Genomic DNA, 11,717 nt, shown 5'->3' with positions numbered 1-11,717 from the left:
ATTAACACCAATTATTTCCAGGATGTAAGATTATGAGTAATTTTTATTTTTTATTCACAATGTCCTTATTTTCCAAGTTTTTACAAGGATTGTTTTAATAATAAAAACTTAATTTTTAAAAATAAATGTTAACTAGGTCATCCCAGGAATTTTCTAGGGAACCCTTGGAATTCTCTCACTTTCTTGAGATATATTTTGTAATAATTCATTTTCATTTTCAGACAATTCAGTCTTCATTAAACTGAGTGGCTGACTCGACTGATAATATTGAGTTAATTAACTGGACGAAATGTACACATTTTCTTACTGTATGGTTTACGTGAGTTTTATGTTCCAAAATTACCTAGTAAAACCTTCATTTATACTATTTTGAGTTGTTTTACTGTAAGTATAGTAATAATGTATAATAGCTGAATTCCACAGTAAAATGGGGCTTTCTTACACTGCAAGAGAAGCAATGAATAAATGCTGTGTAAGCTCTGTGGTCACAGTGCAGAGAAATCGGCATCACTTTGTGTACAAGGGACACGATTATGTGTGTAGTGTAATTATACTCATGGCAGAGAGGAGCCCCAGCCGAGGGCTCCCCGGACTTTGGAAATGACTTGGTCCAGCAGGCGATCACAATGGCAGCCGCTGAGAGCACAAGTGTTGGGAGAAGCAGAATGATGGGCTTCTCGGAGAGTTCCCCTGAAACGTCACACTGAGCTCTCACAGTGCTCAGGAAAGAAGAAATGGAGCAAAGAAAAGGAACCAAAAGGAGGTTTCCAGTGGGAAAGGAAAGGGAGACAAGAGGTGTCCAAATCGGGGTCAGAGGAGAGTATCAGGAGACCGTTTCCACCCGGGCATTGATGGTCATGGACGAGCGCGTGAAGAGACCGTCTACCCCTGATCAGCTGCCCCTGCCACTATCAAATGCATGTCGCCAGGGGCAGGATTATAGAGCAGAAGGTTTTATTCTGAGGTCCAGGATCCAGGAGAGGAGAGTGAATGACTCCATCAGCATGTTTTCAGGTAAAAATGTACTGATCGTTGGACATTTATGGAAAGAACATAGATGTCCATCGCTTTCCATTGAAGTTTGACCATTTTTGAAGGAGTTTATCGTTTCAGCATTGTCATATGATCTCAAATAAACAAATTGTCTTTTTTTTTTTAAAGGAATAAGTACATTCTGGTTAGCTAACATAGACCATAATTCATGTGTAATCTGATCAGTGAAGGACATGGTGTCAGTCTTTGGCCACACCTAGGATGGAATGTTCCCTACCCGCCCGTAGGCTTTGGGAATAGGGTAAATAACAATTATATTTGCCTTCAAAATGAAAGTTCTATTTCATTTTGTTTTCTCACTTTCTGTGAGATGTAAGAGCAGGGCTTGTTATCTTTATTCATATCTGAAAATAAGTCTACAATTTGTACCTGAAGATACACATTAAATGACACAAGATGATACAGTAAGTCAGTGCTGATTGGAACTGAAAAATACACTTCTGTTTTCCCTTTTTAATCCTCATATTTCCCCTGTATTAGTCAGGATCCAACCAGGAACCAGAAGCCACATTAGGTATCAAACAGAGGACTGAGTTTCACAGGTGATGGAAGGTAAACAGAGAAGGGTGAGCCAACCTGCAAGTTCGCAGCTTCGAAAGCCTGTACCATCCCCTGGGGCAGCAGCGACCCGGGGGGCAGGTGACCTGACCAACCCGGGAGCCTGAGTGACCTCCAGGTGAGGGGCCAGGGGCTGGACCCACGGTGGGGCTGCCTCGGGGAGTGGACACGAAGGTCAAGGTTTGGGCCCAATGCCTTCCTGAGACAGACAGTGGATCAGGCTGGAAAGAGCCCCAGCGTGACCCTCTGTGCGGTCCCCAGCTCAGCCTTCCCCCTCACTCTCTGTCCACTGTGCTCCAGCATGCACTTCTCTCTGTCCCCGAGAGAAGCTTGCTTCCACCCCAGGGCCTCTGTGCTTGCTGTTCCTTTGTCTGAGCTAGTACTCTGCTCCCCGATATTCACATGGGTGAACCTCTCTTGTCCTTCCTGTCTCAGTTCCAAACGTATGTCCTCTGAACTATCTCCCCGTCAACACCGTTGGTACAACAGCCCCTGCACCTGCCAGGGTGCTGAGCACAGCGGTTTTGCTGGGCGCTGTGCAGGCTACTTACTGGGAATTAAGTGCTTACCATGTGCGAGGCACTGTTGAGAGCGCTCTTCAGTTGTTATGCCCTGGAATCATCACGTGGCCTGTAAGACAGGTACTGAGAGGATTCCATTTCTATAGTTAAGAGTCAATAACTTTTCTTCCCACTCTGCTCCAGCCACACCAGCTGCTTTCTTCAAATATACCAGACACATTCTTACCCCAGGGCCTTTGCACGTGCTCTTCTCTTTGCTGAGAACATTCTTACCCCAGATAGCTCGAGAGCTCCCACCTTCATCTCCCACAGATCCCTACTCAAAAGTCCCTTTCTCAGTGAGCCCTTTCCTGCCACCATCAATAAATTGCAACATACCCCCTTGACCCCTCTTTCCTGCTCTATTTTTCTCCCTAATTATCTCTCTCCCTGCTAGGGTGTTAGCTGCTTAAGGACCAGGACTTTGATGTGTTTTGCTCACTGCTATGTCAGTGAGATTAAAGGACTTGCATTCCTCAGGGAGCTCCTACATGGCAGGGCTGGGGTTTCGGCTGTTGTAACTGATTCCAAGGCCTGTGTTGTCAATCTCCACGTGGTCTCCGTAGACTAAGTCAAGAGCAGAATCACTGGAGAGGGTAAAGAAACAAACACCCGTCCTATAGTCTGTAGCTTAAAAGGATTTCTTTGCCATTTAGGTAACAGCTTATAATTTTCCTTGCTTTAGACATGTTTTAATTGTGTGCTCTTAACTTTCATTCCAAGAATATGGCCTTTGCCCCCTTGTCATTAACAGGGAGAAACTTGGGGGCCCTCACATAGTGCTGATGGATATCCCAAGGACATTAGTGCGCTGGAGTTCCCAGCGGACACCCGAGGCGTGGATGCTGCCCTTGACCCTCACACGGGCACGACCGCCTCCTTCCTGCATACAGCGGTATGAGATCAGCCCCATAGCCAGACTGACCTGGGAGTCTCTGTCGGCAGCTCACGGTTGCAGTGACTTTCTGTGGACAGGTTTCTGACATCGTCTAACAGGAGCTTACAGAAAACATTTTAAAATTACCCTCTTTAACACATAGTATTATTAGGATACGTTTCATGCGATTTTTAGTTCATTCTTAATTTTACGATCGATTCAGTGAAGAAGGGCAAACTATGGAACATGGTACCCACATTCATTCAAGATGGCTTTCCTGGAATTGAAAATAAAGCTGGTGCGACATACCAGCAACATGGCAAGTTCTTCTATTCTAGAAAGTACCGTTTAAGAAACCTTTAAGATTGACTATCGGCTAAATAAATCAACTTAAAAAATACATGTAGGGGGCAGGACGCCTGCGTGGCTGTCTGTCGACTGTCCAACTCTTGGTTTCAGCTCAGGTCATGATCTCAGGGTCGTGAGATCGAGCCCCGCATTGGGCTCTGCACTCAGCTTGGAGTGTGCTTGAGATTCTCTCTCTCCCTCTACTGCCCCCTCACCCCTGCACGTGTGCACCCGCTCTCTCTCTCTCTGTAAAATAAATAAATAAATCTTTAAAAAATAATATGTATGTGGGGATCTAAAAAATCTTGGGGTATTATGGTAATTTTTTCCTTCTAGGTTTCTCGTTTTCCGGTCATTATGCAATAAGTTTACTACCTTTTTATATGTTACTTTTTAAATCAGAAAATTTATTGTTTAAGAATATGTAATAACTTATACTTTAGTGCATGAGGGTAACAAGGTGAGCCCAGACAGCTTTAAAAATAGACTTTGTGCTTCATTTGTTTAAATATTAGGGATCGTTAAATATATTGCAATTGCTTGTTGTTGAAACCACGGAGGTCCCATTTCTCTAGTTTGTTTTCATTTCCATTATTTATTGCCAAGCAATCCAGATTTTTCCCTTTTCAAAGACATTTGGACAGGGATGGGCTAGAATGGGTGTTCTATTCCTGGTTGTTTTCTCTTACAGTTCTGGTTAAATCTGGCAGACGTGGACATCCGGTAACCACTCTTTTTAACAAAGCACAATAAAATTACAATTCATTAGAAAGTGAGCCCAGGGGGCTGCCTGGGTGGCTCAGTGGGTTAAGCATCCAACTCTTGGTTTTGGCTCAGGTCGTGATCTCAGGGTTGTGAGATGGAGCCCTGCATGGGGCTCCGTGCTCAGAGCAGAACCCGCTTGAGTTTCCCTCCCCCTCTCCCTCCATCCCGCTCTCTCTCAAATAAATAAATAAAAATCTTTTAAAGTATATTTTTTTAAAAAAAGGAAAGTGAGCCCAGAAAATTAAGTCTTGAGTTTCAGATGTCATACTGAATCTCCTTTTTTCTTGCAGACTGTATTTCTTTCTCTAGGGGATCCCCCAGGACGAGCACAGACATCTCTGTGGAAGTCATTGCGCCCCTGAACTGCTGGCCTTCTGGTTGGCACCTGCGGCTTCTCCCCTGGGTCCCTCTGCGCTCGGCACCTGACCTGCGGGTTACGCCGCGGCTATGCATTAGCAGGTCGGTGGGGCGCCCGTGTCCGTGTGATCCGGTGTTTCCATTCCAGGTTCGTGCTTCTGGTTAAGCGCGCGGAACGCACTCCCTGGGCCTGTGGGGGAGATTCAGAAACTAGAACAGAGCAATCATCAGAGGGTATTTCCTGCACTGGCCCAGTGAGATCGCTAGGCTTTCAGAAAAATAAAGATACTGTCATTGTCCACATCGTTAATGTACAGCACTCGAAACTGAAGCCAAAATTCTTTTCCTAAAGGTTCTTGGACTTACAGAATTTTCATAATTTTAATCCAACTCCAATGGCCTTTGTTCCTATTTTTCCTGGTCTGGACCCCCCCACCCTGTGCTTTACTCAGGGGTGGGTCACAGGCATTTCTGATTCTCTCTTGAGTGATGTTTTGGACTTAGAAACAGATGATGACATCTGTTTTAAAAAGTCCCATATTGCTTATGTCTGAATCAGCAGCAGATACCCATTTCTTATTCAGTCCAGTTTTGTTTGCTCATTCTACAGGTTTTCAAACTCCCTGTGGTCCGGTAGGCTTGTGAGAAGCGTTTGTAAATACCAGCTCAGCCTCATTGTGCTGAAGGTGCCACTGAAACCACAAACCACTTCACCAGTGGCAGCCAGAAGGCCCGTCTTTCATTCTCACCATTAACAGCCCAAGATAAGGACTTGTGTTGACAAGAGACTTGCCGACACATTTCCATGTGATGACATATCCTGATCCTCCGTGAACAGTAGCTACAGACAAGCAGTCCGACTCTTTCCAGAAGGAATCAATTTCTGTTTTAATCTTCTGGACGACTTTTCCTTACCTTACTGAGAACACTATGGAATGTGAATAGTGTGTTCTCACTGATCTGTCTGTGTTTTTCATTTTGCACTGTACGCGTTCTTAGGTGAAATGAGAAACTAATGAAACGCTAATGCTATTTGGTAAAAGCACCATTTTTGAAGTTGATAAACAGTGGCATTAATTCGTTTTCATTTCTCATTGAAAATGTGTCTTTGTGGGGAGATAATATTGTAATCATCCTAGGAAACAGACTTTTATCCTTCATTCCATCTCCATAGTGACCAGCACGGTATCCCGCGTAGTTGATGCCTGATCGATAGTCATTGACTTAATAACTAAAGTGGCTTTTTAAAAAAATTCTACCTTAAAGTGGTACCATCTGCAAATATGTGAGAGGCTACAAGTGCAGTCGACTATTTGATTAATCTCTCCCACTTCCAAACATTAATGTCATCTGTTTCTAAACTTTTTCAGGACTTCTTTTTTAAAATCTAACGAGACCTTAAGAGATTATGAAATTGTGTTGGTAAAAACAAGTGATTTCGAATGAACTAATTTCCTATAAGCTCAGTAGATGAATCAAACTTTTTGATTATTATCACTCAATCTAAAATTAACTGCTGTTCATGGAAGAGGCTTAAAACAAATGAGAGTTTTGCATTGCTGGTTGAGCCTAAATCTAATCTTGACCTCACAGGAAATATTTTTTATAAGGAGTTATTTGGCTCTGCTTTGGAAAAAGCATAATAAATTGCCCTGAACTGATTGCTAACATTTCGCAGGCTTTTCTGGTTACGTCTGAGGTGCTGGCCAAGCCCAGACGACAGCACATCCCTCACGTGTGGGTACCCCTTCCCTGCCCACCCTCATCAGTACTCGCGCTCCTTGTCTTCACGTGCTCTGCACCTGAGCTGCTCTCTGACTCCTGATTACCAAATTACCTTACATTTCAGTCATTCTATCTGAAGATCATGACTCATATTTTCTATCCATTTACCTCTATGGGGGACCAGAGATGGCATCCCGACATCATGGTACTAAATATGGGACGCTCTGAAGGCCCCTCGTGGACGATTTTCCTGAGATTTTGGACCTCAGGTTCTTGTACTCCTTAAACCTAAAAATCAAAATTAAGAAAGTTGAAATTGGCCATGAGCTTGCGTAGAACCCTAGTTTTCCTGGGTACTCCCAGAGGTGTGGGAACAAAGCAGCTCCGTTTTTGAGAAAATTTCTGAGAATTAATGGGGTAGAAGCCCTACCGTATGGTGTTCAAAAACATGAGGTCTTGAGTCTACTGGCTTGGATCCAAATGCTGATAGTACCATTTATTAACTTTATGACTCTGTCTCAGATTATTCATACTTAAAGTGAAAAAAAGCCTCCCAGTAGTATTTACTTCTAAGGCTGTTGTACAGGTTAAATGAGATCACGCTTTTTAAGCCTAGCAGGTAGTAATGCTTCAGTATATGTTAGCCGTTATGTTGTGTTCCGATGTAGTCTCCACCTCTTCCTGGACCTGTGGGGAATTCTCGCAGGATTCCATGTTCATTGAGAGTCACACCAGTGCCTTTACATTTCAGCTGCAGCATTCGGTCCTGTGGATGTGCCCTAGTCCTTCCCAGCCTCCAAGCTGGGGTGCCTCAGGCACACATGATGTCTCCCTCTGGAATTGCTCTAGGGAAAATAGTGTTTAGAAGTCACCAGGTTATAGACCTTCTAGAAGTAGGACTAATTGTCTAAGGAGCTAAGGGCATCATCTTGATACTCTTATCTGAAAACAGTAAAAGTAGCCGCTTTCCTACAGAGGGAAGACATTTTTGCCCCGTAAAGTGAAAATTTTACTACTCTCTGCTTCTTCCCACAGTATCCATAATTATGCTGAGGCCGTTTATTTTGCCAGATGGTTTTTGAGACCCTGCTGAAATGAGAGATGCCCTCATTTTATATTTCCCTCAAATCCTACCACAAACCACACTTCTTGGGAGAAAAAAAAAAAAAGTCGCCATGTAAGCATGTTTACCTTCAATGGACTAGGAAGCGGGAACTTGTCCATAAATGATGAGTCACCACTGCAGGTCTATAAAAGTAAAGGTGCCTGCCTGGGGGAAGGCAGAGGCTCCAGGCACAACCACCACGATGTTCCCAGGCGTCCTGGCTGCCTTCCTCTTCTTGAGCTGGACCCCGTGTTGGTCCCTGCCCCTTCCCAGTGATGGCGAGGACGATCTGTCTGAGGAAGACTTCCAGCTTGCCGAGGTAGAGTAACTTGCCAATCCCAATGGGGTGTTGCATCTCACAAGCGCCCTTCTCTTTTAAAAGCAGGCCATTCTGGTGTCTTTTCCAGCGCTACTTGAAATCCTACTACTATCCCCTGAATCCCGCTGGAATCCTGAAGAAGTCTGCAGCAAGCTCCGTGGTTGACAGGCTACGAGAGATGCAGTCCTTCTTTGGCTTAGAGGTCACGGGCAAACTTGATGATAACACCTTGGACATCATGAAGAAACCAAGATGTGGGGTCCCCGATGTGGGCGAGTACAATGTTTTCCCCCGAACTCTCAAGTGGTCCAAGACGAATCTGACCTACAGGTAAATCTTTCTTCACTATTTGTTAATTTTTTGATAGTACTAAATGCCTGTTTTTCAGCACACACTATAGATGGCAGAACATGTTTGGTCCCATTTCTTTAGGTAGGCTTTAAATATTTAACTAGAAGTTAAATAATTCCAGCAACAACTTTAATACTATTGGTGAGACTGTCTCATGACATCTATTATCGTTACATTAACCTAGCATTATTTTTCGTTGGAAATCGCAAAGTATTTTTTTTAGGAAAGAAATAAAATTAGAAGTAGGTGTAATAAAATTTGCAATTTTAGAGGCATATTTATTAAGAGTGCTCAAAAATGGAGAGTCCTACGCTCTCTAGGAACTTGACAAAGCTATTTCGTCTATTTAGATCATAGCAATACAAGTCCATACCTGTATCATACAATATAAGTTTCATTAAATATCTGAATACTTTAAATGCATGGTCAGATATTTGGAGATACTCAGATGTCTGAGTTCATTTTGTTCTCTTTGTATGGCATCATAGTTAATAAGTTCTTGGAAACAACGGACCTCTAGTGGAACTTTTAGAGAAGCCAGTGCATTTTGAGTTGAAAAGCAGTATTCCAAGAAAACATATTCTCAAATAGCTTTCTCCTTCCAAAAATGTAATTGAAACTTCCTCTGTTTAATAGGATTGTGAACTATACCCCTGATCTGACTCATTCTGAAGTTGAAAAGGCATTCAGAAAAGCCTTCAAAGTTTGGTCAGATGTGACGCCTCTGAATTTTACCAGACTTCACGAGGGCACTGCTGACATCATGATCTCATTTGGAACTAAAGGTAATGATGCAGAATCATTTTTGAGACATTTTTACTGCTCCCTAATTGTCTCCACTTTTTAATTCCTTCTTTCAGTCACTCATTGCTTTTTACAGAATTCACCAAGAATTTGTGCCAGGCAGTGGTGCATATAATTAGATTCTTAACTCTTGCTTTTTATGTGTAGACCACGGCGACTTCTACCCATTTGATGGACCCTCTGGTCTGCTGGCTCACGCTTTTCCTCCTGGGCCAAACTATGGAGGGGATGCCCATTTTGATGATGACGAAACCTGGACAAGTAGTTCCAAAGGTAATATCTCTTGCAAAGGTATGAGATTCATGATGACTAGATTAGGTTAGACAGCAATCCCATTGATAAGAAGTTAAGAAGCATACTGTAAATTATATTCAATAGTTGATTATATTTTTCAAAAAAATTTAAAGTTTATCTTATTAGTCTCTACAAGTGACATTTCTACAAACCCATTGAAACATTGAAAGTGAACAGTTTAGTGACTTGAGGGATACAGCTAACTTTGAATTAGGACAAAATGTCTTTCTGTCAGTCAAGGTGTTGTTACTATGGATCACCTTTCTGCGTGCTGAGGAAGTACAGTTTATTACAAACACACCTAAAACTCTTAGGGCTGGATAGCAGGTCATGGATGAGTTGGATGTGAATTGAAATAGTTTTTTTTTCCTTGACAGAAATATTAATGGCACAAGTGCAGTCAGTTTTCTGTTCTCCATTATATGAGTTACTTGTTTTCAGACGTGTCTATGTCACTGATTTTATAAATACCATTTCAACAAATCAAGATGGTGTCTTACTCCAAACAGCATAAGACACACCAGATAAAAATTATAAGAGCAAAATGAAACTCAGTGTCGAATGAATTCAGTCCATAGATGAATCTCCAAAGCTCAAAAGAATTGGGAATATTAATTTAAGAAGAAAAGTGAGATGGTTCCAACTAGGACTTAGTATGGAGCTGTATTGACCCTTGGTTGTGACAGTTAGAGGTAGTCTTCATAGATACCTAATTTTTATTATTCATTTAAATCAGAAGAATTGTTTTTCCAAAGAGTAAAACTGGGCCTTGGCTGACCAATGCCTCAACTTCAGTGCCTCCAGTGTATCTTCGGAAGGAAAGGTGAGAATTTACATACTTATGTTCTGAATACTACACAGGTAAGAACAATTTTAGGAAGGAAGACTAGTATCTAGTAATGTTAAGATAGAGCCTCAGCTTTAGGCTCCTGCATAAATTCTGGATTTGAAATATTTAATTAAAATGAATGAAAATATTCACAAACAAACCATGATTGATTTTTCAGCTAAAGACCAAGAATGGGATCTTTCACCAGTCATTTCAACGAAGAATTGTTTTTTACTCAGATTATGTGAACTTTGATTGCTCTTATGGTCTGCATGATTTACTAAGTGGGCATAGGCTCTGATAGCAAATAGTATTTAAGGTCAAATTAAAACCACTGACTCCAGCTTCCATGTGTTGTTTTTTTTTTTTTCAATCTTTTATCTTTTTTTTTTTCCAATTTAAAATACCAGTATCAGGAGGCTCAGAAATTGCTAGAAAGAATGACTGGAGGAAATAATGTAAATACAGTGACACGGTAGTCTTCTAAAATTGAGGAAAGCTGGCCAATCATTTCCAAAGTTTGTTTCTTTAAACTTTAGAGTCTAGAGATATTCTGGAAAGGATCATTTGGTTGGGATTTGTTCCCAAGTACATGGCCAGAGACCTTATTTAGTGCATGCTCCATACTTGGTCATCACCCATTTGCATGATGCCTCTTATTCAGACAATGTTCTAGAAACGCCCTGATAGGTAGCACCCTATGTGACTTCCCTTGACTCCTCCTTCAAGGCCTCCATTGTCCACTTTCTTCACCTGACCCAAGAAAACAAAGAGCAAGTCAGGATTCCTAGTAAATCCTCACTGATTCCTAATTATTTGAGAGCAATCTGTTGATATTCTAATTATGTAGGCAGCTATCATCAAAGAGAACATTAAATTATTAATAAGGATTAAATCAATATTTTGAATCTTCCTTCAAGCAATTGAATATTGAATAGTAATTTTTTTAAAAAAAAAGAGTGAAATAACCAAGAAAGAGAAACAGGCAAGGAAAATAGCATTCCATCCATTAACTAGTCACTGTCTTCTCATCATTGCTTNGTTTTCTTACAGGCTACAACTTGTTCCTTGTTGCTGCCCATGAGTTTGGCCACTCCTTAGGTCTCGACCACTCCAAGGACCCGGGAGCACTCATGTTTCCCATATACACCTACACTGGCAAAAGCCACTTTATGCTTCCCGAAGATGATGTACAAGGGATCCAGTTTCTCTACGGTAACTCTTATCAGTCTAGAAACAATAGATGTATACATTTATTTGCAGATGTATACATTTATTTGCAAAATTATCAGTGAATTTATCATTACCAATATTGCTGTCCTGGTTCTGTTATTAAAACCTGGGAAGACATGCCCATTTTCCTTTCTGAATCAGACCACCTGCTCAAGTAGAAAATATTCTATTCTCCAATATTTTGCAGATTCATATCTGTATTTATACCTTGCAAGGTACCTTTGATTCCCACAAAACACCTCTGACATAAGGAAGGAAAATATTTTATTCCCCATTTAACCAATGAAGAGTTTAAATAATGTGTCTCTCGTACCGTGGCTGAGGGTGAAAGTGTGGTCTTAACCAGCTTTTGTAAGTTTTGGGTATTCCTTCAACCACGTTAGTTTGCCACAGTAGAAACAGTTCACGTGACCTGTGGTAACTTTTAATCAACATCTACAATGACCATTTTAAGAATCTCTTCTTTTTTTTCTTCCAAATTTTCAATAATATTTACAAAATAATTAAATCTAACCCCAAACCAGCAAAATTACCTGCTA

General features: G+C 41.4%; 1 protein-coding gene across 2 annotated transcripts in view; it reads left to right on the top strand.

The window, feature by feature from the left end:
- Window positions 1-7,507: 7,507 nt before the first annotated feature.
- MMP13 (matrix metallopeptidase 13) overlaps window positions 7,508-11,717 on the top strand; it is a 13,651-nt gene continuing 9,441 nt past the window's right edge. The window contains exons 1-5 of one of the 2 annotated variants that reach the window (XM_034665649.1): window positions 7,508-7,667; window positions 7,756-7,997; window positions 8,655-8,803; window positions 8,970-9,095; window positions 10,999-11,160. In XM_034665649.1, coding sequence (XP_034521540.1) covers window positions 7,551-7,667; window positions 7,756-7,997; window positions 8,655-8,803; window positions 8,970-9,095; window positions 10,999-11,160 — 796 coding nt within the window. In that variant the 5' untranslated portion in view covers window positions 7,508-7,550. The remainder of the gene's footprint in view (window positions 7,668-7,755; window positions 7,998-8,654; window positions 8,804-8,969; window positions 9,096-10,998; window positions 11,161-11,717) is intronic. The other variant, XM_002922016.4, reaches the window with a different exon arrangement.

Source organism: Ailuropoda melanoleuca, chromosome 8 (assembly GCF_002007445.2).
Source record: "Ailuropoda melanoleuca isolate Jingjing chromosome 8, ASM200744v2, whole genome shotgun sequence".
Lineage (NCBI taxonomy): Eukaryota > Metazoa > Chordata > Mammalia > Carnivora > Ursidae > Ailuropoda > Ailuropoda melanoleuca.
Note: the sequence above shows the minus strand (reverse complement) of the source record. Positions and strands in the feature narration are given on the sequence as shown.